The sequence below is a fragment of the Podarcis vaucheri genome, assembly GCF_965113315.1.
Source record: "Podarcis vaucheri genome assembly, chromosome: 6".
Classification (NCBI taxonomy): Eukaryota; Metazoa; Chordata; class Lepidosauria; order Squamata; family Lacertidae; genus Podarcis; species Podarcis vaucheri.
Genome location: NC_138764.1, coordinates 60,268,914 through 60,294,334, shown reverse-complemented (window position 1 = coordinate 60,294,334; position 25,421 = coordinate 60,268,914). Strand labels below are relative to the sequence as shown.

Here is a 25,421-nt window from a genome sequence, read left to right as displayed (position 1 = left end):
TGTGCAAAAATCTTTAGGCCAGGTGATATGAAGGTGACTTATACCAAGTCAGACCATGGAACATATAGTCCCATATTGTCTACTCTGGCTGGCAGCGACTCTTTTAAGGTCTCTGAAAGGAGTCCTTCCCAACCCTGATACCCATGTTCCTACAAATCAGAGGTGATCTCCAGAGGTTGCTGGACTATTATTCCCATCAAGTCCAGCCAACATGGCCAATAGTCTTAGTAGGGCATAAACAAGGAAGGTGGGTATGCGAAAACTGACTTACTGAAAAACATACCAGTACAAGTGGTACCTTGGCTCTCGAACGTAATCCATTCTGGAAGACCATTCGAATTCCGAAACGTTCAAAAACCGAGGTGCAAAGGACTGTCTGCAAATTCAATTGAGAAAATTGAAAAACAAGCAGCGGAAGCCGTTCAACTTCCGAGGTGTCTTCGAAAACAGAAGCATTTACTTTCGGGTTTTCGGCATTTAAGTTCTGAAGCATTCATCAATGGAGATGTTTGAGAACTGAGGTACAACTGTATTTTGTAGCCTTTGCACAGCAACACTGTGGTGCAGTGTGAACATTTCATTCTAGTTTCATTGTTCTGATTGGGTCTGACCTTTACAGTCTCATTTGAGCAGGATGGACATAGCACATAACCTCAATGGGTGTTTTTGTGTGTGTGAATATTTTAGATTTAAAAACAAGCAGACTAGACGGCTGAGATTTACAGTCCTTGGGTTCATGCATAACATTAAAGAAGCTCAAGGGATGTCATTTCCCACAGTTTTATTTCAAAGTGAATTCAATTAACAGTTATAAAAACAATATCATGCAGTTTTATGGTAAAGGTAAAAGCATTAAAGTGATGGGTTGGGTCAAAGGGATAAGGTAGTAGATATTTTAGATACCACAAGAGCCTCCCACATGTACTAATATGCTATACAGGACAAGATCTCCAAAGCATCAAGACAAGTATCTGTTCAAATGACAATGTTTGGAAAGTAAAAGATTTGGGACACCTATCTGGAAAACAAATGACCCTATTCCTCCTCTGAGGAATTGTTGTGGTTCCTTGGATGCAAAAAACAAGAAGCAAGACCAGGCTCTTCCTGGGCTCCCCAAGGATTTAGAGGGGGGAAATCACAAGACATCCATATCATTTTTCACTGTATGACATTACAAAATTAATGCCCTTCCTTCTGACCCAGAAAGAATCCCCAGGCACTGCAGAAGCCAGCACAGATGCATTTGGAATTACTTAGTAACACATACACCACTCATGCACATACAACAAAGAACTAATAACTCAGCAAATGGAACGGGGAAAGCCTATGTACAGCAGCACTGGACGGGAATAAAGCCATTTTTTTGTGTGTATAAATAAGCTCTGATCACAAACAAAGGAATGCCTCTAACACTTTTACTGGACAAGGAGTTGGTTGCCTTTAGAATCCCAATGCTGGATTTTCACTCCCTCATCACCTAGTTTCCTGAAGACAAACACTAATAGTTGAACTTAAGTTGAGCCAGCGTGCTACAACCACATCCTTGCTGAAATGAAACACTACTTTAGTGCAATTCACAAATAAACTGACCTTTCTTATATACTGTTGTGGCATACAAGATCAAGTAGTTTAACAGTTGCAGAACCAAAGCAACCACAAAGCAACCAATGTGGACAACCACATTAATTGACAAGAGTTGGCTTGGCCTTTGTCTCAAGCTCAGCACCAATTCACAGAACTAAAGTGTGGTGAGAATCTGTGTTTAGCAGAGAAGTCTCAAAATTGTTGGTAAAGTAGATGCTTTGCCAGGAAGATAATTTCCCAACGTTTGCCATGCTACTGCAAAGATGCGAAAGTGGGGGAAGCAGTCAACTGTGGACTGAACTGTCAGCCATGCTTGTGGCGAAGTAGCCACACGACTCCCCCTTGACTGTGGAATTGATCTAATAATGAAAGTCTTCATGTCAACCAGAGCCAACTCACATGAACTTCTGAAGCAGAAATTAGAAAAACTAATCATGGCCCAAATTCACATGATCAGAAGGCAGCCTCAGCTATGACAACCAATGTGCAAAAACCTTTCCGTTCTACACAAAAAAGCTACAAGTCCTTAACACGGCAGACTTTCTTGCCCAGCATCATCTCACAGTGGGGAGCACTGCTAAACTGGGGAAATAGGTCTAGACCAGGAAGTCTGACAAGCTTATTCACATACAGGTCAGCACAACATGTGTTTTTTGTCCCAGAGAAAACATTCCCTTTCTTTGCTTACATGCTATCTCAGTTTGGCCATGATTCACCCCCCCCCCAGCTGCATCCCCTTGTGTGCTACTGAATCCCACCCCAGAAGATCCCCTGGCTTCATGAGTGGCAGAAGAGCCCTAGTGTTCACATGTGGTATCCACATGTGGCCCTGTGGACACTATTAGTGTTACCTGTGCTAGGGCTTTTTTCAGCTGTAACTTGCAGGAACTCAGTTCCAGCACCAATCAAGTGGGTGCTGTTGCCATTCTGAGAGAACAAGGGAGGCATTCATGGTGAGTTCCAACACCTCTTTTTCTAGAAAAATAGCACTAGCTATACCAATTCTGGCTTAAACATCTCATTAGTGAGCAACACTCAGCTCAATCTTAAGGTGCTTGTAGTTATGTCCCCTTAGGAAATGATGTATCTTCCCTCTTAGTGTTCAACACCCCCTTCCCGTGCTCAGGTTGTTCAAAACCCAGATAAAACTGATTACTCTTATGTGCCAACTTAAGAGAAGAACCCCATGAAAAATCTGGGTGGTGGAAGACCTGAGAGATGCTATGTTAAACCAAGATTCAGCTCTCTGCATGTCATTGTTAGAAAATGAATAATACTGCCACTTACGGTACGTTTTCTGTGGCTCTCCTGAATCCTAAGTATGAAAAATATTCTAAAACCAATTGGGATTTTAACATGTAGGCTAGCCAATGAGGCAGAGGCCAAAGCTGACAGAGCTAAGTTTAGCTTCTCCAATTTGTCTAATTGTTTTGCTGGTCCACAGACTAATGCAAGAATGGCTATTCTATTTTACTTTTCTAACGATGGCACCGAGGAGAGACTGCAACCACCTGAAGTCTCGGCTGGTTTAGGCAGTGCAAAGAATGATGTAAACAAACTTCTCATTGTGTCCCTGACTCCAGAGAGCCATGTGCATGCCAAGCCTTCAGAAGCTATAACCGTTCTCCAGTAAGGCTGTCCCTTTGGACTTTAGGCTTGGCTGGCACTGAAAAGTGCTCCTGCCCCACCCTGACTGGCAAGATCAGCTGGCAACTTAAGTCAACATGGTGCAGTTAGGAAGCCAGTCCAATTTGCTGGGGAGAAGATGCTCTTGCTCTTTCACCTTTGACTTCAAAATTAAAAAGGAAATGTCAAAGCAAGCATTGAAGGTTTCTTCTACAAGAGTCTAGGTTGACCTCTTTCTCCCAGATGAGATTAATCAATAAGATATGCTGGTGCAGATGCTCTACGAAAAAGTAGGCTGGAGCCTCTGAAGAGCTGCCCCTAGGGAGAAGAAAACAGGAGAAGTGTTGGAAACCAACATTTAAAAGAACTGCCATTTAAAAAAAATGTATAGTAAATAAGGGTGCTGGATGCAGCAACAGTAAACCAGGAGCAAAATACAAATAGTAATCCCCCATATGCATTCCTTTTTCCCTCTTCCTCTTACAGTGGTACCTTGGTTCCTGAACGGCTTAGTCATCAAACAAATCGGCTCCCGACCACCACAAAGTGTTCCGGTTTGTGAATGTTTTCCAGAAGCTGAATGTCTGACGCAGTTTCCGACTGAGTGCAGGAAGCTCCTGCAGCCAATCGGAAGCCACGCCTTGGTTTTTGAATGGTTCCGGGGGTCGAACGGACTCCCGGGACAGATTAAGTTTGAGAAACAAGGTACCACTGTATTTTATACACGTCTAGGGAAACCCTGCATAATATTACGGTGGTGTAAAAAGACAAACACCAAATCTCACAGGAATAGACTTTACTGGGAAGATTATCCTTACTGATGTTAGTCTGAACAAGATTTTAAAGATTATGAAAACACTAAAGAGTAAAAACGGCAGGGGAGTTGGGGGTGACATTTTGCTTCTTCTGTGGCTAAATTTGCAAAGGCAGATTTGCAAAAAGTTAAGAATCATCCACTTCTGTTCAGGACAAGAAAGGATGCATGCTTCTGCCATCCATCTGTACTAAGGAACTGCTCAGGAACCAAAGCTTTACTTTCTCTGGCTAAATTCATCTCAGAGGAAACACGGCTGCTCACCTGAGCACTGAGGTGTCTCCAGCACTGAATCCAAGAGGAAAACACAGGGGTGCGTGGAGGGAGGCCAGCAAGTAACCTATACAGCAAAGAGAGCAGTCAAGGAAGAGAACAAACTGAGGGCGAGAGAAGCAAGCAATCAAGGTGTAAACAGGAACCAACATCACTACTGCCTCCAGATGCTCTCATTTATTCAGTTATGACAGACACAAATATATACAGTCCTTGCTCTAAAAAGGGGGCAATACACAACAGAAAACCAAACCCTCTCATTGTTCTACAAGCTGCAGAAACTTTACAAAAAGCCACCGACTTAACTCCATCTCCTTCAATGACCATGAACATTCACAAACCTGAGAGAGACACAGAGGCTGTTCACTTCATGTTTATTGACCTAAAAATGCTGGCTGGCTAGCAAAAATAACTGTGGGCTATTTCCACATATACACACAGCCGAGGTCTTCTCTTCCTCCTGGTTCCTTCAGTGCGCATCATCTCCAAACACATCAGCCTGAAGTCTGTCTGTCCCAAATCATTTTTTTAGGTGCGTGCAGGGATGCGAGGGCGTGATTTTTCATGCTGTGTGTGCATATGTCCAGGCTAAGCTGTTCAGTATAGGAAAATATGACTAGAATAAGTAGTTCTGCCAACTTATTAAGTTTTTATTAATAACGTTGGTTGGGGGTGGGAGTGGGGAGAGTGAAATCACATACCCACAATTGTTCACCGCCATGAGATCTCCCACAAGAAGAAAGGGGTACGTCAGCATGCTCACAGCAATCTGAAACAAAGACATATCTAAGGCATTCCCTTCCATATGGCAAAGCGAGACACTGTCCCCCACCTCTCCCCCCAAAAAACAATGAGCAAGAAGCCTCATGCAACAAGACAGGACCAGCATATTTTGAGTGTGCAGAGAGAGAAATTTTTTCACCCGAGGCAGCTTAACTGTCAGTTATGTAGAAAAGCAGCATAACAGGCCCCAGATATACATCAACTGGCAGGAAGAACTGCAGCTGAAAGATGCTTAACAACAGAGTTGCACATGCCTGTTAAAAATTACACGTGGAAAGAGATCCATAAGTTATGATGACAGCTGGTTTCCCCACCCACATCTTGCACTTTATTAATTGTGGGTTTATTCGAGTCTGGTTTGGCAGCATGGCAGTTTCTCGAGCCCAAGGAGAATCTGGGTTGACCAGCAATTTTTTGGCCACTCGCCAGTTGCAGTTTCATAGGACTTACAGGTAGGAGACTTGGGTCTTTCATCTAACTCACCTCGCCTCAAGCAGACCAGATTTTTTAAAGTGGCCAACCTGTGGCATAAGCACCATCGCTGGTGGAGCAAGAGGCAGTGACTGTGGGAGCCAGTACAGTAGTACCTCTAGTTGTGGACTTAATCTATTTCAGGGTGCTGTTCGCACCCTGAAAAGTCTGCAACTAGAGCGCCTCTTCTGCACATGTGTGCAGCGCAATCGATCATTTCTGCGCTTGCACGAAGGGTGCTGATCGCTTCTGCGCATGCGCGGGAGGCAAACCCGGAAGTAAACACTTCCAGGGTTGCTGCATTCGTAAGCAGTGGAACACAACACGAGGTATGACTGTATATGGGAGTGAGCCAAGTCTACACAGCCTGCCTCCCTCTGCAAAGCTATGCTGATGAGAAGAGGCCAGGAGCAGAGGCCTGGGATGGGTTACAGCTACTAGTGTGCAATAATGCTTGTAGCGGCACTGTTTCATACTTTGGACCACATTTGAAGCACACTTGCCAAAAAGGCTGCCAGTTATTGCTTTAAGTCAGGGTCATAAATCAACCGTTCAAACCCTGAGATCTGAAGTTCCCAGTTGCCAGGACTCAGTACTTATACAACGTCATACATGGGTGTGCACTATTTCCCTAGAACAGTGGAAGATAGAAGGAGAACAAGTCGTATGTCGACCAATTCCCCCAACAGGCACCATCGCTTACATACCCCCATCACAAACTTGGTGTAGCTTCGTATTACAGAGGCTTGGCTGAACTGAAACAAAGAGAGATCAGAGGTTTCTTCAGGCTCAGACCATCACACACATTGAGCAAATACAAGCAGATCACCGGTTATCAATAAGGCTGCATGGAATATGCAAAGAGACTGGCACAGTTCTAGATATAATCTAAACCAGATCTGAGCTAACGCAGGCAGCAACAGCTTTAAACTGACAAGAGGCACCTACTAAACCAGGTGTGGGGAACGCTTGGTCCTCCAGAAGTCACTAAACTACAAGCCCCACCAACCCTGGTCACTGACCATGCTTGCTGGAGCTGATGGAAATTGTAGTTCAGCAACAGGTCAAGGGCCAGAGGTTCCCCATTTCTGCACTGGATTGAAGACATTGTAAACACAACTCCACAAAGACTGCTGAGTTGTTACACAAGTATAGGCAATTCAGCTTGCTTTTCTTTGGAAATAACTTTTCCATAGTTAAACTCCACCTGTTTTAATCCCATGTCCCCAAAGGGGAAAAGACTTCATGAGCCGTATTAACAAGCAGCTCCCAGCAAACAGGTCTGAGAGTTCTGATATTTTCTTAGCCTAAATTAGCATGCTGCAAACGAGGCAAAAACTGAGTATGGGGAATCAATGATGCTTAAGAGAAACCATGTGCACTGAACAGAAAAAGTTGGCTAGAATGTGGCAAAGGCACTTCCTGGCTGCTATATGGTGACGGCTCGAGCTTGTAAAGTTTACAGACGAGCAGAACAGTATTGCTGGGTGGGGGGAGGTTCATGTTCTCTGCTGAGATTTGTCAGCTACTTAAAACCATGCTCACTTTGAGCTGTGGAAACAAAGCAGAGAGAGGCCTCACTTACAGATGACACCCCTCCCCCTTCAGTTTAGAACATTCTGCAAATCAAGGCTTCAACCTAGGTCCAAATATGTCATTGAAAATTTCCTGCTTCTCTCTCTCTTCACACTTTTGCTATCAAAACATAGCATGTTTTATTTCAGCTATAAGCAAGTCTGCTAAGTTCTTCCGACCCATATGTTTCTGTGATATCAGTACTAACTAGTAGTCCCGAAAGGTGGACATACACTAAGAAGTCCAGAAATTCAATGATACTATCAAAACCAAGTTTAGAAGTCCTTCCATACAAAAATCCACTCCTGGTTTTCTCCCAAGCATTCTTTTTCACAAGTAAGGTGTGTGTGTGTGTGTGTGTGTGTGTGCTGATTCAGGGCAAATCACCCAGAGATCCACTGTTGCACTAAACCAACAAGCAACTCAACAGGATGAGAAACCCCACCACTCACGTTGTCATCCACTGCGTAGGTGTTGATCAAGTGAGCCAGAAGGTTGCAACACCATAGAAATATGACATCGCCTAGGATATGAGGAACTAAACCGCTGAAAAACCAAGAAGGAAAATTGGATAACAAAGACTTGAGTTAAACTACAAGAGTTTTGTGGCTGTTTAAAACAGAACCGTTGCCTTAAAAAAAAAGAAAGATGCAATTTAGACAAAAATCTCATCAAGAGTGACCAGAAAATGTGGCTAACCCCTACCCTGATACAGAGATTCCAATCCTCCAGGTCTGTTAATTCAAAAGGAAATCATTAACTCATTCTACATGGCATTCTACAGCACAGATGCATTTTAGAAACCTCAGTGCTGATTAAAAAGTAATCACAGATAGAATAAGATTTGTTGATCTCCTTATTGCTGTTTTGACCGAGCCATTCCTAGTAATTATTGTTGCTTAAGTAGTAAGTCTGGGACTCCTTCCAAAAAGTGCCTTAGGCTCTGACATAATGCAGGGAGGAGCTCCAAGGCTGAGGTGCTGCCTATGAAGCCCCAAGTCATTTGCTTTTATCACTTTTATGTGACACGCAGGAGACACTGCTGCCTGGTCATGACGGGCCAAAATTTATCTCTGCTATGTACCTGCAGAGTTTTAGAATTCCAAATGAGTATCCTATTTGGAGCAGCATCCTATGCACTGCCTGGTAGAAAAATGTTGAGTACAGAACTGAATCCTAAGGAGTGGGAACAGCAACCTCCCGTTCTGCTGGCAGATGACTGTGTGGAATAAGAGCTAGCCCAGGGTGTGGCAACTGATCAAAAACAAAAGTTTCAGATTGAGTAAGGTGTGCTAGGAATTCAGACAGACTCACGTACACAAAGAATCCCAGCAGCCCTTCTTCCTTCCAAATTGTCCCAATGGAGCTGAGCACGCCCCTGTTGAGAAAGGAAATGGTTAAGACTTGGGGAAGAAATTCTCACACGCCTCTGCAGTCAGCAGCACATTTATGCAGCTGCTACTTGTATGCTTCAAGCAGGGGAAAGAAGAATCGTCTTCCTCTCCTTGGAACAAACCAACAGCTAAATTAGCATTATGATTCTAGCACAGGGGTGGACAACCAGCGACCCTTGGCCTAATTTCAAAGCCCTCAGCAAGCAGCAGTTCAGACCTCTGGCCAGGAGTAATCTCTCCTTTGCCAGGGAAGAAAAGGGAGCGAGAAAGGGGGTTGCGGGGAGGGAAGGCTCTGGCCCTGCCCACAGCCACCTTCAGTCCCACTCACACAGCCTCCAACCAAATACCCTCTCTTCAGAATGCATCTCTCCCCCCCGCCCCTGGTCTCTCTCCCAAAAAAGCTTCCCATCACCATAATAAAATAACAGTTTGCAGCACAAAAATGTCCAGCAGGGATGAATCAAAGCATATTAATAGCACATAAGTGCAATTCAGAACACTCCTACTCTCAGATACCTAACAGGCCTGTGATTTTTTTTTTAAAAAATCCTGACCTGGGGACCAAAGAACCCTAAGGAGGTGCTGAGCCAGCCTCTCTCAGATGGGCATTCTACAACTGGGGTGCCACCACACAGAAGGCCCTCTCTCCTTAGTAGCCCCCACTTCACTTTGCTTAGCGTATACACCTTCTTCAGTAGAGTCGCTGAAGAAGGATTCAAGGAATCTTGTAGTCTTACTTTGGACCAACTGCAGTTTCTGGATTATTTTTGAAATTTGCTGTGTATATGCTGCATTGCAGTAAATTAAGCATGAGGTTACCGGGAGATGGGTAGTTGGCAACCAAGCTATCTCTATTCAGGTGGAACTCTCTCCTAAGAAGTGTGCATGGCCTCCGCGCTGCAGATTTTTAAATGAAGCTTTAAAAGTCATCATTTACAAGCTGCCTTTTGCAATTTTTAATTTATTTCCAGAATTGGTACATACTATAGCACTCTTTAGTTGTTTTATTAGTCTCTCTAACTCTTTTAAATGGTCTTTTTAATAACTATTAAGGCTGCAGCCTTTGCTAGTTGTGATTAGTTTAGAGTACTGTATTTATTGCTGTCAGGGGTTCAGGAGCAGAGGCGAGGGCAAGGGAGGAAACAGAGAGCGAGGGGGAGGAGGCAGAAGAAAGGATGAGTGACGACGACGACCCGAGATCTCCGAGTCTGTCCAGTGAATCAGAAGATTCACAAAGAGGAGCACCAGTGGCAAGGGCAAGGGGGGAGACTAGGGGGACACCCCAGGAAGAAAGAGCCAGAGGGGACTCAGAGGGGAGCAGTTGGAGATCGGGACCTACGTCACCGCCAGAGAGTAGGGAAGAGGAAGAGCGCCTGGGAACTAGCGCTGGCAGCTCACAACAGGAGGGAGGGCACGAGTCAGGAGTGGCCACACCTTCATCGGGGAGCGAAGTGACGGTTAGACGGAAAGTGGAAGGTTGGGCGCGCGCGCCAAGTTCAAATGCACAGGAAGGTGGCGCAGTAGGCAGCCCGGAAAGAGAGCCAGGTCCTAAAGCCCGGCGCAAGGAGACAGGGGAGTCAGGGGGGTCAGCGTCAGAAGAATCCCGGAAGGGAGAGACCCAGGGGGGCAGAGGGACCCAGAGGAGAACTGTCAGGCGGAAAAGGTGGAGCAGGGCTAGGATATTAAGTTGGTGCGCAAGGGGCGGAGACTCAGAAGGAGCTTCGCTGACCTAAGCATAAGGCGTAGGGTTGCACGCAGCAGCTCAAGAATGGAGACTGTAACTCAATAAAGACTTTTAATCAACAACCGCTGGCTAGCGTGATCCTCTGTGAGCTAGGATCTGGAAGTAACCCTGACAGTAAGCTCCTTCTCTTCAAATTGTGGACATCCACGACCTCGCGGAGAGGAGGGAAAGCGGGTGCCTACAAGAAAGCTCACGAACGGTAGACAATATGACGGCCGAACAGCAAATAACGGAACTCAGAGACGCGGTTTCACGACTGACTGCCGAGGCGGTGGCGTCCAGGAAGAGAGAGGAGGACGCAGCGGCCGCCTACAGGGATCTCCAGGTCAGGTTGGACGTGCTTACGAAGCAGGGGCAACAGACACCCAAATCAGAGGGGATTGGGTTGGGGAGACGCACAGGCAGTCTGGTCTCGCACTTCGATGGGAATTTGCAACAGTACCCCAATTTTAGAGCAGACGTAATGTGTGCACTACAGCTACTGCACAAAGACTTTAGAGATGAACAAGAGAAAGTGGGGTTCATCATGTCCCATTTGCATGGAGACGCTAAAGCATGGCTGCGCAATTTGTGGAGGGATAAGGATCCTGCGCTCCAAAATGCGGACGCCTTTATTAAAGCGATGGATGGCTGTTTTTTATCAAGCATTGACGTGGATCTTGCCCGAAGGGAGGTGCACGGACTAAGACAAGGGAGGGCCAGCGTACGGCAATATCATGCCCGCTTTTTCGCTTTGGTCAGTGCCCTGGAATGGGACAGAGATTCGGCTCCCGTCAGAGACCTTTTTTGGGAGGGCTTGAACAGCTCGGTGAAAGATGAGATTGCGAGGGGGGAGAGACCCCGGACCACGCAGGAGATCGTTCAGAGGGCGCTGGCGGTGGGAGTGCGGCTGGAAGAACGTCCGTGGAGCAGGGACGAAGGGCGCAGCGGGCGCGAACCAGCCAGGGGCTCCTCCTTCCTTCCCAGAGAAGCAGCGCGTGCGCAATCCACGCCCCCAACAGGGGGAGGGGTGGAACCGATGGAGGTTGGGAGTGCAAGGGCTCAGTCAGCAGCCAGAGCCCTAGCACCGGCAGCAGTGAAAGCGAAGCCTCCTAGAGGGAACAGGAAGTGTTACATCTGCGAGGATCCAGGCCATTTGGCGAAAGAGTGTCCCCGGAGGCTCCACAAGCACACTGCAGCCTCAGCAATGGTGACTGCAGCAACGCAGCAAGGAGAACCACAGCAGGGAAACGACGATGTCTGGCTGGAAGAGGAGGCACTGGGGCCCAGCCAGACGTGTCAGTGAAGCAGTCCCCAGAGATTTTACCGCCCATGGACCCCCTCCCGCCCAAGCCAGTAGTGAGGCTCACCGCATCGCTCCAGCTACCCAATGGAATCACCATGGACGTGCCAATCACCGTCGACTCGGGAAGCAATGCAGACTTCATAGGGCAGGACTTTGTCGACCGGCACGCTATACAGTTGCTGCCTGCCGCGCTGCCACTGCAGGTTGTCACGGTGGATGGCAGGGAGCTGTTAGGGGGGCAAGTGGTGAAGCAGACGCCACCTATGGTGCTGCGGCTTGGAAATCACAAGGAGATTATCAGCTTCAACGTCACTCAACTCTCAGACACGCCTATTGTATTGGGCATGAGTTGGCTGGACAGGCACAGCCCGACGCTGGCTTGGTACCAGAGGCAGCTGACCTTCGGTTCTTCCTTTTGTGCTGAACACTGCATCATGCCCCAGCAAGAAGGGGAGCAAGAGGAGTCACAGCTGTTGCTCGGCACGCTGCAAGCGATTCCCCACAAGTACGCAGAATTTTTGGAGGTTTTCTGCGAGAAGGAGGCAGACAAGCTACCCCCCCACAGACCATATGACTGCAAGATTGACCTGCTGCCGGGGGCGGCGCTGCCCAAAGGGAAGCTGTATTCCATGTCTGAAGACGAACTGCAGGAACTCAAGGAGTTCATTGATCATAATTTGAAACGCGGTTTCATCCGAGAGTCCCAGGCAGCGGGGGGCAGTCCTGTATTCTTTGTGAAGAAGCGAGACACGCCCCAGAAAAGGCTCGTGGTGGACTACCGCATTTTGAACAGTGTCACCAAGCCGTCGGACTTCCCCATGCCCCGAATCGACGACCTCCTCGCGAAAGTACGCAAGGGCAGCGTGTTCACCAAGTTGGACCTGCGAGGGGCGTACAACCTGATTCGCATGCGGGAAGGAGATGAGTGGAAGACAGCCATGTTCACACCCCTGGGCACCTACGAATATAGAGTTATGCCTTTTGGATTGCAAAATGGCTCCCACGTTTTTCAAGCTTTCATGCATCACGTGTTGGCGGGGCTCCTCTACAAGACGTGCGTCTGTTTCTTGGATGACATCCTGATCTTTTCGGAATCGCAGCAGGAGCATGACAGACACGTCAGGGAAGTGCTGAGCAGGCTCCAGCAACATAGGCTTTACGCCAAGCTGGAGAAGTGCCAATTCGACGTGACGGAGGTGGATTTCCTGGGATACAGGTTGTCTGACAAGGGGCTCGCCATGGACAGCGCCAAGGTTCGAGCGGTGTTGGATTGGAAAAGCCCACGCAACCGGAAGGAGGTCCAACGATTTGTCGGCTTCGCGAACTTCTATCGCAAGTTCATCAAAGGCTTCGCTATGCAGACTGCAGCCATTACAGACACGCTAAGTTCCAAGAAAAAGAAGTTCATCTGGACAGCGCAGGCGGAGCAGTCCTTTCAGGCACTCAAGCGTCTTTTCGCCTCGGAGGAACAGCTGCTTCATGTCGATCCTAGCAGGCCGATGAGAGTTGAAACAGACGCCTCGGACAGGGCCGTCGGAGCAGTCCTGCTGCAGAAGGACCCGCAGGGGGTTTGGAGGCCCGGAGCGTTTTACTCCAGGAAGCTCAGCAAGTCCGAACAGAATTACACCATCTGGGACAGGGAGTTGCTGGCTATTCATGCAGCGTTCAAAGCATGGAGGCACTTCCTGATTGGAGCCAAGCACACGGTGCAGGTCTGCACGGACCACAAGAATCTGGAGCACTGGCGCACGGCACAGTTCCTGAACCAGAGGCAGATACGTTGGGCTGAGTTCTTTGCGAATTTCGACTTCCGAATAGAGTATGTCCCGGGGGACACCAACATCATGGCGGACGCGCTATCCCGTAAGCCACAGTATCTGGAGGACGCCACGCCAGCGGCCGCCATGCACATCTTCGCGCCAACAGTGTGGGCGTGCGCTGCGGTGACAGTGGACCTGGAGGCGGTGCGACAAGCGTTGCAGAATGACTCTTTCGCGCAAGCAAAGATGGCTGAGATGCGAAGGGGCACGGCAGCGACCAACGGGTTCCAGCTGAGAGATGGATTGCTCATCCGCAAAGGGGCCATCTACGTGCCGGGAGACGAACTTCGCGCCAAGGTACTGCATCAGTTGCACGACGCGCCCACTGCCGGGCACTTTGGCAAGGAGAAGACGGTGGAATTAGTCGCCAGGGATTTCTGGTGGCCCGGAATGAGAGGGGAGGTCGCGGACTACGTGGCGAGGTGCGACACCTGCCAGAGGGCCAAACCAGTGCACAGACCGCCGGCCGGACTGTTGGAACCGCTGCAAACTCCGGTCGAGCCATGGGAGAGAGTCGCCCTGGACTTCGTCACGGATCTGCCCAGCTCGAGGGGCAAGACGGCCGTGCTGGTGGTGGTGGACTTGTTCTCCAAGATGGCGCATTTCATCCCGTGTGCGAAGGTGGCCACGGCGGAACAAACCGCCAAACTGTTCATAGACCACGTGTTCAAGGTTCACGGTCTGCCACGGTCTATTCTGTCCGACCGCGGGCGGCAGTTCATCTCAAACTTCTGGCAGAAGCTGATGGGCTTCCTAAACGTCAAGATCAACCTGGCGTCGGCGAGACACCCGCAGACCAACGGGCAAGCGGAGCGGGTCAATGCCATCATGCAGCAGTACCTGAGATGCTATGCGAATCAACAGCCTGCGACGTGGGTGGATTACCTGCCGCTCGCCGAGTTCGCCTACAACAACACGAAGCACGTGTCCACGGGGGTCACGCCGTTCTTCGCCAACAACGGGAGGCACCCCAGAACCTTCCCGGGACTGGAAAGACTGGTGGAGGGGGAGCCGCAGACAGCAGATGCGTTCGCGTCGGAGTTGCAAGAGGTTCACGATCAGCTGCGGCGGCACCTGGAGCTGGCCAAACACGCATACAAGGTGCAGGCAGACAAACACAGAAGGGTTGGCGAAGAGATCCAGGTGGGAGACTGGGTCTGGTTAGCAGCCCACGCAGTGCCGGCCAGGTCGTTGGCCAAGAAGAAACTAGGGCATAAGCAACTGGGGCCCTACCAAGTCGAAGAGCAGGTCAACCCGGTGGCTTTCAGGCTGGCGCTTCCGGAGGGTTCCAGAATGCATCCGGTGTTCCACAGATCGGTGCTCACTCCCTACAAGGCACCGCACAGGTTTCAGGAACCCGGCACGGTGCCGAGTCCGCTCCGAGAGGGAACCAGGCAACGGGGAGTGGCACAGGAGGTGCGCCTCAACGAAGTCACGGAGATTTTGGACTCCAGATGGGGGGAAGAGGGGGTAGAATACCTTCTCGCTAAGGAGGGCACCCCGGCCAATGCCAACAGCTGGGTGCCGGGCTACGCTCTAGATGAACCTCTGCTCAAGGAAGAGTTTCATGCCCTCTTTCCCCATAGGCCAATGCCGGCGGACTTTTTCGACGACTGGCTTTTCACGCCCACGCTTTCAGCCAGCACGTTCCGGGGGTTCGACTCGGATGAGGAACCGACACGAGACGCCCGTTCCCCGGAGGGGTCACCCTCGGGATCTGCCTCAGAACCCTCGTATTGGTGGGATGATCGACCAGAGGAGCAGTGGCGCAGGAAGTGGCTGGAGGGTCCAGGACGAGCTACGCCTACAGAAGGAAGCGAGGGAGAGACCGACATGGACTTTTTCGGGGACAACCAGGGTCTCGAGCACGGCGGCACGGAGATGGAAGCAGAGGTGACCGTCGTTGACGAGAGCAGGGAGGAAGAACCGGGAGTCTGCGGATGGAGGCCGGCCACGGGAAGCGAACTGTACCCGACATTCGTCCCTTTGACACTGCAGCACCCAGTTCCCGCACCGGAGGGAGGGGAGGGGGGAAGGGGGGGCTTTGAGGGGGGGATGGATGTCAGGGGTTCAGGAGCAGAGGCGAGGGCAAGGGAGGAAACAGAGAGCGAGGGGGAGGAGGCAGAAGAAAGGATGAGTGACGACGACGACCCGAGATCTCCGAGTCTGTCCAGTGAATCAGAAGATTCACAAAGAGGAGCACCAGTGGCAAGGGCAAGGGGGGAGACTAGGGGGACACCCCAGGAAGAAAGAGCCAGAGGGGACTCAGAGGGGAGCAGTTGGAGATCGGGACCTACGTCACCGCCAGAGAGTAGGGAAGAGGAAGAGCGCCTGGGAACTAGCGCTGGCAGCTCACAACAGGAGGGAGGGCACGAGTCAGGAGTGGCCACACCTTCATCGGGGAGCGAAGTGACGGTTAGACGGAAAGTGGAAGGTTGGGCGCGCGCGCCAAGTTCAAATGCACAGGAAGGTGGCGCAGTAGGCAGCCCGGAAAGAGAGCCAGGTCCTAAAGCCCGGCGCAAGGAGACAGGGGAGTCAGGGGGGTCAGCGTCAGAAGAATCCCGGAAGGGAGAGACCCAGGGGGGCAGAGGGACCCAGAGGAGAACTGTCAGGCGGAAAAGGTGGAGCAGGGCTAGGATATTAAGTTGGTGCGCAAGGGGCGGAGACTCAGAAGGAGCTTCGCTGACCTAAGCATAAGGCGTAGGGTTGCACGCAGCAGCTCAAGAATGGAGACTGTAACTCAATAAAGACTTTTAATCAACAACCGCTGGCTAGCGTGATCCTCTGTGAGCTAGGATCTGGAAGTAACCCTGACAATTGCGTTTTTACAATATTGGGAGCTTTCTTAGGTGGAGTATGTCCCCCAAAGCATCATATGCATGTTTTTATAGAAAGCAAATAAATACTTAAAATTGTGACTGCATAGTTGCACTATCTTAAATTTCTGCACAGGGAGACCGCTATGAAACTGTATTGGTGTTTCACCTCCTTTTTGTCTGAAACAGAAGATGCTGAAACTAGAATAAAATTCTAGTGGGACAATGGATATGTAGCGTCAAAGACACAGTGAAGTAAGAGGAAGAACGGGGAGCTGTTCATGCTGGTGCTGCTTGGTTCACATTGAGGAAATAGTTTATGCAAGACTATTATTCTCAGGCTCAATTCTCAAAGGGCAGAACAATCTCACCTGTACTTCACTTCCCGTCCTACGAATTGGACCATACAGCGCATTGAAATTACTGCAGGGAAACAAAGGCATTTAAGCAACTGCAGTTGCAAACCATTTCATCGCTTCATCAGGATCTATCAAGCAGTACATGAGGCATGAAATCCAACCCCCAAAATGCAACATTCTATCAGTCATAGTTCTTAGTTCATGATGCTTAACAGAGATATAAATGCATACCTCCCTAGCAGCAAAAACCCCAGGAGCACCTTGTGGCTCCTTAAACATTAGCAAGCTGCATAAGATTTCACTGATTATGGGGAACCTGTGGCCCACCTGATGCTGCCACACAACAACCCAGCATCCCTGATCACTGGTCCTTGCTGGCTGTGACTGATTGGAACTGTAGTTCATCAATGTCTGGAGGGCCACAGGTTATTCATGCCTGCATCAGAATCCACCCTGTCAGATGTATGAAATATTTTCTTCAGTTGTAGAGTGAATATCCCTCTTACACTTCAGCACATGCACCTATTATTATGTAAGCTGTAGGACCAAAATGTCATGAAATGGAACAAGTCTCAGTCTCTTGTATTGCTATGCAGAGTCAAATTTACTTCAGCAATCATTAGTGACAGCAAACTTCCTTCTCTATAGGTTTTAACACCTGAAAGGGGGAGAGAGAAATGTTTTCTTTAGTAAGTAAGAACATCTCAAATGAGTCTGACTCAAGATCAGGCTCCTGTCATGGCTAGGAATATCTTCCCCAATTTTGTTTAAAACAATTGCTTCAAGAGACAAACTAAAAGCTAATCTTTCTTTTTATCAAAATTTTTATACCACTCGATTGTAAAACAAAAACCCAACAACCCTCAAGGTTAGAAAGAGATTGAAAGACAGCAGACCACACAACTCACCATGCAGCGGATGAGAGATAACCCGGGATACGCACTGCATCATCATCTCATGGGAGGTCTGAGAAAGAAGGTCAAGCAGAGTGCAGTATGAACCACCTTCTGAGAAATCGCATGGCTGCAACTGATCACACTGTCATTAGGACTATGTTGGGAAACCGATTGCTTTTAAGTATTTCAGTTTTGTGTTTTGAAAAAACAAATCTGGGGGGACTACACAGAAGGCAGCAATTCCCAGAGTCTCGTTACCCCAAGCCAAGACCTGCCTCCCACATATCTTTATTCTGATGTAACTGTATACAAGATAATTCAGAGAGGAGAGATGGTGAAGCTTCGGTAACACAAACAATCTGACCTCAGAGGTATACCCATGTCTGAAGGCAAATTTCTGCTTTCTTTGAAACTTTTCAAGCCTCACATTATATATGTTGGAAGACCACTTTCAGGTCTTTTATATTCTCATTATGCCATTTTTCAAAAATCGTTTGATGGTATCTAATGCTGCCACAGAACTTGTACAGCAGGCTGCTACTTGAACAACAGAACTTCTCCCTTCTCCCCTCTGCAACCCCTCCATCTCAAAATCTCTTCCAAAGCATTGGAGGACCCTCTGGAGCAGATTTCAGGTTGCACAAGGGGTGGAAGGGAAGTCCCTTCCATGAGTGTATTCTGCAACACTCGGTTGTGCAAGTGAAGGAAAAAATTCTACAATGGCAATGGAACTTCCCTTCCCTCTCCCCACTCATCTGCCGAATGTCCTCTGCAGGTTCTCTCTGAAGAAGATTTTTTTTTTGGGGGGGTAGTGAAATTCCATTGTGCTCACAGAAACTGTTCTTCAATTATTTAGTTAGATTAAATCCATTCATTTTAATTTTTAATTTCTTGGATGGCAGAAGAGCCAAAATCTTAAGAAATCAGGCTGACCCCACGTTTGCATTTTCAACCTTTCCAATCTTCTCACAGCGTTAAAAGGTAAAGGTACCCCTGCCCGTATGGGCCAGTCTTGCCAGACTCTAGGGTTGTGCGCTCATCTCACTCTATAGGCCGGGAGCCAGCGCTGTCTGCAGACACTTCCGGGTCACGTGGCCAGCGTGACAAGCTGCATCTGGCGAGCCAGCGCAGCACACGGAACACCGTTTACCTTCTCCGCTGGTAAGCGGTCCCTATTTATCTACTTGCACCCTGGGGTGCTTTCAAACTGCTAGGTTGGCAGGTGCTGGGACCGAACGACGGGAGCGCACCCCGCCGCGGGGATTCGAACCGCCGACCATACGATCGGCAAGTCCTAGGCGCTGAGGTTTTACCCACAGCGCCACCCGCGTGCCACTACAGCGTTAGCCCCAGGCAGTTTTCCAAACTAAGTTTAGCCTTACAGGAAGTTGGGGAGAAATGAACCATGTTAACTTTCCTAGATTTATGAGAATGCAAAGTTGCAAAACAGTGTTGCTTTTTTCCAAACACTAGGTAAAAGATTAAGAAAAGAAAGATTGCTCGATAATGGATCCCACCTCTTTTGCCACTTTCAGAAGGGACGTTTTCACATCATCCTTGTTAGAAACATGTTCTATATCCTCCAAAGGAAAGGCCTAAAAGACAAAATAAAATAATAATAATAATAATAATAATAAAATTTATTTATACCCCGCCCTTCCCAGTTCAGAAAACCGGGCTCAGGACAGCTAACAACAAATTTAAAACACTTAATTGATGCAACAAAAAATAGCATAAAATACAGTATAAAACGTGAATAACAATAAATTCAGAATTCAAAAATCAATTTGGGGGAAAATCCATCCAATAAACATTAGATGATCACCAGGGCTAGTTGGCTAAATTAGTCCTATTTGGGCCAGCGAGGAGACCAGGGGAGAATTAGCTGTGGGATCCCAGAGCGGGTAATCTTCATAAAAAGGGGAGGGGGAGGAAAGGAAGGGGAATAAAAGATCAGGCTAAGTTCAAATTGAAAGCCAGGTGGAACAGCTCTGTCTTACAGGCCCTGTGGAAGGAAGTTAAATCCTGAACAGACATTAAGCTCGCCTCCCTTCAGAGACTTAGCTATGATGAGCAATGGCACTTGATGCATCTGCTCTTAGGGGTGTTCCCAAGGCTCCCTATTCCCCATTTCTAATAAATAATATAGCTGGGGGGAAATGGGAGAGGAGGTCAGAGGACCATACATGAGGGGGGATCACCATGTTACACAGATTAGGTTGAAAGATAGTGACTTGCCCAGTGAGCTACACCCCTATCTTTGCTTCCCCCTTCCTCCTTAAGGAAGTAGGAACCATGTCAGTCCATTAGCCAACCTAGATAAGTGTCTACATGGATTAGCCACAGCTGTCCAGTGCTTTTCCAGTCCTACCTGAAAATGCCCAGAGTTGAACCTCTGACCTTTTGCATGCGAACCACGTGCTCTATCATCAAGCTATGGCCCTTCCCCAACTTCCTTCCCTTCTCCCTATGCTCTTGCTGCAAGGGAGCCCTGTTGTGTGTGTGTGTGTGTGTGTGTGCGCACACACACAACTTTTTCTGCCTCACACAAATGGAGAAGGAAGTTGCTCTCCACTTTGAAAATGCCCAGCTTGGAAGCATGCACTTGCCTCCTGCTCATCACCCTGTGTCTAAAGCATCATTAGCAGGAAGAGAATCAGCATGAGGAGGCCCAGACTCGAAAGCACTGAAGGAGCGTGAATGAGCCTCTCTTCCCACTTCCAAGCAATGCACAGACGGGACGGAGTGGCAGCCGGCGCAGGCTCCCGAACCATAGAGCTGAATCAGGCAGTGTTGAGCTTTCGGAGCTTTCCTGTGCACAGCAGGAGGGGACGGAGTGGAAGGCAGCCAACTCATCTTGGCAGGAGACAGAGCAGCACTCCTCCCATCCTTAATGAGGAGCTGTCACTGACAATTAGAAAAGTGAAATCAACAGCCCCACTGTCAAAGACTGAGCAGGCCAAGAAGTGTCAGACTAACAGGCTTTCACAGGAAATAAAAGGTCACTAAGAGAGGATCAGCACATCATTATTTTAGGGAGGCTGAAGGCACTCAAGACATTCCTAAAGCAGCCTGATGGTGACTTAATAATCAATTAATTTAAAATATGGTCCAAGAGGGCCATCAGTGTAGGACCGTAATAAAAAAAAAAATGCTGAGGATTCAGGAAATCGTTCACAGAATGAAAAAGGGAGAAAGTTAAAAGACATGCTCAGAGGGCCTCCGTTCAGCATAAGGCCAGCAGCTGCTGCTGCTCTTTCAGCTCAGCAACTCAGGCTCTTGCAAAGGATTTACTGCCTCTGGTTGAAGGAAAGGGCTATTTGCCACAACCAGAGAAGTGGCAGTGGTGGCTGCTCTTGAAGCTCATTCCTTCTCACTCCACAGTGGTGTCAGCTGACACTTGAGTTATAGTGAAATGCTGACCTGACTTTCTTTTTTTTTAAAAAAAAGTCATTCACAACTAGCCTTCAGTACACTGAGTGCAGAGAGCAAACTTGATCCTTACCTTCTTTACTCTCCCTCTGCTTACGGTGGATAAAGTGCTAGAGAGAATTCGAGGAGCAAGGCCACGGAAAAGGCCCCTTTTCCCATCCACTTCCACAATGTGTCTGGCTAGGAAATAAACGATTGTGGTGTCACATCATCGTCGTTGTCAGTCTTCAGAAGCTCCAACTTGCAGCTGACTAAACATCTATTTGGAATAACACGTCTCAGGGCATTAGACTATCCACTGATACTGAAGATCCCATTGTAAAATGAGGAGAACCCTGACATTGCCAACTAAATCTTTCAGCTGTGGTCTGCCTACCTTAAAGAGTTACACTGGATTTTACTGGGCTAGGTCAGAGTGTGAAGATTCCTTTAACTCGTGCTTAGCTGTGTTGCCTCCTTCCACCCCAAGGGGTTCAGGTTATAATCTGCAAAACGTTTTGAAAGGAATTGCATAGAGCCTAAATTATTACAAGCATCAGATGGTAAGACAGAGAGGAAAAACTCAAATGTGCTCCTAGTATAGTATAATGCCGTGGTTGTTTGCTACAGTGGAAATATAAGACTAATTCCACTTTTCCAACCCTCAGGTTGCTGTAAAGCAGTGTTTTTTCCTAGCTGTATTTTTTTTCCCAAAAGAGAGAAAATGTTTCTGTAAGAGCAAATCTACAAAGTGATCTTCATTAAACAGCTGTATTGACTAGCTCTTCAGTTGACTGCTTCACACAATAAAACAATCACAAAGAAATGCATTTAAAAAGCTTCATTAGCAACCCCCCCCCCCCAGATTCTAAGTCACAGTATGGTTGCTCTATACCATTATATATATAGAAAGCAAGGAGTATTATAGATTCATGCAGTGATGTATACACATTCTGCCTCTCTACATGCTATAAATGTATCTGTCTTTTAAAATTCTGTTTTATGCAAAACAGTTTGCTAATGATTTTTTTTTTAATAGGTGCCAAACATTTCTCTAAGAGAAGCACGTAAGTGGTATGGCTGAAAATAGCAAACTAAATCCTCAACAATCATACCACTACTCATAGTAACACTTTCACAGCTAATATCTGTTATAACGAAATGATTTATTTTATAATTTGATAGTTTTATAAAATCTATACACTGCTTGATTGCAAAACAAACAAACCCTCAAAGTAATTTACAAAAAGGATGAAATCCTTATCCATCTAAATGGATATCCCAAAATCAAAAAAGGTACTATCAATTAAAAAGGGTTTTCTGGCCTAACACTAGGTATGTTGCTGCTGTTTCTTTCTGTAATTTTGTTGGAAGTGACACAGAGTGGCTGGAGCAACCGAGTCAGATGGGTGGGGTATAAGAAATATTATTATTGTTGTTATTAGCATTATTCAAATAAGTAGATATTATTCACACCAAACTGCACTTTTTGCAGCACATGAAACCCTTTCTAAGTAAACAAGGACCAACAATGATTCCATACAATCCGTGGCACAGACAATACTTTTTTCCTGTTACAAAATGACTAGCAATATAAGTGAGATAAAGAGTGTTGGCCTGGTCTGCATGCAGTACTAAGCCAAACCATGGCTAAGCGTGTGGGTACTCACTGTAAAAATTACAGCCACTTCGTTTCTCCCCCAGTCCTGCTGCTGAGCTACTCAAAATGAAGACATGGTTTGGCTTAGCATTATATCTGAACCCAGACTCATGGTTTGTCTGGAGTGAGACTAGCTATGTGCCTGGGTTCAGCTGTAGTAGTGCCAAACCATGGTTTCATGTTAAGTAGAGCAGCAGCAGCAGCTTTTTTTTACTGCAAGTACCTTCATATTCATGCATTCATGCTTAGATACAGTATGACTTAGCATTACATGCAACTGGGCCAGTGCCTACAAGATTTAAAAGGCAATAATGCAATTCAGCACATGCCTACTCAGAAGATAAGGTCTACTGGAGAGTACTCCCAGTTTCAACTATGAAAACCTAGTGCACCATACAATTTTAGCTATCACTTTATTGTTGTCTTTGTCTGTGATCATTGCAAATCAAGATGATCTAAGCAGTATTCCTCCTGCAGCATCTATATTCTCATAAAAAAACAACTTTGTTCACAGAAAAGGCTTTTTTTTTAAAAAAAAAGAACTGATTTATCACAGCACTATACTACTGTTGACTTATCATTTCTAAGTTTTGTATTATCTCGGGTTAAGAACTTAATTCATTCTGGAGGTCCGTTCTTAACCTGAAACTGTTCTTAACCTGAGGTACCACTTTAGCTAATGGAGCCTCCTGCCCGGCACACGATTTCTGTTCTCATCCTGTGGCAAAGTTCTTAACCTGAGGTACTACTTCTGGGTTAGCAGAGTCTGTAACCCAAAGTGTTTGTAACCCGAGGTGTTTGTAACCAGAGGTACTACTGTACTGACAAACTTTCCTTGGATTTTTATTAAAGTATGCTCACCATATGTAAAAAAGCCAGGTAGGTAAAGTACTTTTCTTCCCAACAAGTTTCTCCCGACAGTTGGAGGAAGAGGTTCATGCCCAACCTTTAAAAGAGATACCAGTCAGGCAACATCTGCTTCTTGGAAGACTGCCCCATACCAATGTTCTTCATTCATAAGTTTACATCCTATATAGATGGTACATTTCCCCATTTGTTCTCAGTTCTTTCTCAGTTTCACCAACACCAACCCTTTGCTGAATTAAAAGATTTACAGGCCTGGGGCCTCATAGCTAATTTTAGTATTGTCTTTTTGCATTGTTCTAACCCACTCCGAACCCTTATGGTGAAGGGTAAACAGTCCAAATCAGAACCCTTATGGTGAAGGGTAAACACCAAATCATCCTCACAGGCACACCTTTTTAGTTCTGACAGTGTCTTTTATATTTAAAATAAATTGCAAAAAGGAGATAAACCTCATTTATGAGGTACTGACCCTCCTCCACCTGTTGCAAGGGGTCACACCTACCACAAAACCCGGAAACTGAGCCCTAATTAGGGGCAGCCCCAATAATTAAGACGAAGGCTACACCTACTTGCCCAGGGATGCCGGGAGGCACATCCCAAGATAAACAGCAAAAACCAACAACTCTAATTAATTTTCGGGCCCTGCTTCGCAACCCCCAAATTCTTGGGGCCGCCTGCTCCGTCAGAGGCCCACAGAGACTGCCCACCCGGAACCGGCTTTCGGATGCGACCGCACCTGCACCAGCAGCTTGACATAGAGCAGAGGGTGGCTCAAGGTCGTGAAGCCGGCGCTCAAGGCCACGAAGAGAGCGTCGGCCCCCTCCGCCGGTCCCGGCCCCATTCCTGGCCCAGCGGCTGCGGGAGGTACCCCAGGGCCCACCGTTACAGCCGCCATCCCCTCCGCCCCCATCCAACAAGGGAAGGCACTTCCGGGTACAGCTCCCTGCCCTCGTCACATGACCGAGCCCTTCGGTCACCGGGCTTCTACGTCATCACATCACGCAAGGGGAAGGGCTGCGGCAGGGAGAAGGAACTGGCTGCTTCCTTGCATAGACTCAGAAAATCTAGAGTGACCACGGATAACGATAACTTCCGGGTTTATTTTCATGCTTACCCTCCTCCCCCCCATCCTGGGGCGGACGTGAAAGCGGGCTTTAGCGAATAGTGAAAACAATGAATCAGAGTTTCAAGAGGTTTTTTTGAGTTAGAAGCGATCCATCCAGGAACGCCCAGGAAAAAGGGTCGTTTCCTACTTCAGATGTTATTTCATTTGAAAGAAATGTGATTTTAAGCTTTATTTTCAGTGGTGAACCCTTAAAAATGTTCAGGGAGGGAGAGAGCCTTACGAAAGCGAGGCTTTCAGCTGCCAGTACTGCAGTCTGCAGTTGGAGTGGCCTTTCTGCGACCCTCGATTCAACTCTCAGTTACGCTCGGAATCCCTCTGATCCATGGTCTGCATTAGAAAACGCAAAAGATCCGCCCCTGAGGCCACTGCTGGACCTGTTTGCCCAGGCACGGGTCCGGGATTCCGTGCTTGTTTTCTGCTCGAGCCGTCATTTCAACCCAAAGCGGGGAGGGATATGGCGCTCGAAGTGCGCCCCGAGGCAGAGCCATGGAACCATTCGAAGTCTACATTTTCCTATCTCTGTAACCATTGGACGATACCATTGTTGTGCAGAGGGGAGAGTAGAAGGCTGCCGTCGGAGACGCCCGGTTCCTTCTCAGGCATGTTTCCTTCTGGCAAATACCAGTGGAAACGAGTCCAAGGGCGCCCTTGGGCGACAGGAGCCCCCAGCTTATTAAGGGGGCGGAACCATTTAAATCTGTTTAGGGCGGTAAGCAACATAGAGATAGCAAAGACTTGACTCCCAGCCTTTTGGTTTGACAATCTCCATTTTACGCTCCTCGAGAGGTAAAAATCTCGGCGGGTCTGTGTGGAAAGAGCCGAAGCGCCGTCTTGCATTCGACTGGGTGGTTGGAAGAGACCATTTTTGCTGAAGGAGAGCATATCCACGCACGCACCCCATGTCTGTCTTTGTTTTA

At 47.7% G+C, this 25,421-nt stretch overlaps 1 protein-coding gene across 2 annotated transcripts; it reads right to left on the bottom strand.

Annotated features, from left to right (window-relative positions):
* Positions 1 to 766: 766 nt before the first annotated feature.
* MTCH1 (mitochondrial carrier 1) lies at positions 767 to 24,343 on the bottom strand. 2 transcript variants are annotated; one of them, XM_082228250.1, is made up of 12 exons: positions 24,115 to 24,342; positions 23,373 to 23,457; positions 20,946 to 21,052; positions 18,958 to 19,035; positions 17,453 to 17,510; positions 16,557 to 16,608; positions 8,445 to 8,504; positions 7,579 to 7,672; positions 6,259 to 6,306; positions 4,999 to 5,066; positions 4,289 to 4,364; positions 767 to 3,528 (listed from the first exon to the last, which is right to left on the bottom strand). In XM_082228250.1, exons 1-12 carry the CDS (start codon positions 24,286 to 24,288, stop codon positions 3,460 to 3,462), a joined length of 969 nt encoding a protein of 322 aa, XP_082084376.1. In that variant the 5' UTR covers positions 24,289 to 24,342; the 3' UTR covers positions 767 to 3,459. The 2 variants fall into 2 exon arrangements, with proteins under 2 accessions (XP_082084376.1, XP_082084377.1); XM_082228251.1 differs by lacking the exons at positions 767 to 3,528; positions 4,289 to 4,364 and adding an exon at positions 4,658 to 4,890 and having other exon boundaries at positions 24,115 to 24,343.
* Between the last annotated feature and the right edge of the window lie 1,078 nt (positions 24,344 to 25,421).

Bases quoted from the DNA above. Each gene is read 5' to 3' on its own strand.
- MTCH1 (XM_082228250.1), bottom strand. From the start codon at position 24,288: ATGGGGGCGGAGGGGATGGCGGCTGTAACGGTGGGCCCTGGGGTACCT. The intron at 23,458-24,114 runs GTGCGGTCGCAT...TCTCTTTTAAAG, and splicing joins ATGTCAAGCTGCTGGTGCAG to GTTGGGCATGAACCTCTTCC. The intron at 5,067-6,258 runs GTATGTAAGCGA...TCTTTGTTTCAG, and splicing joins ACACCAAGTTTGTGATGGGG to ATTGCTGTGAGCATGCTGAC.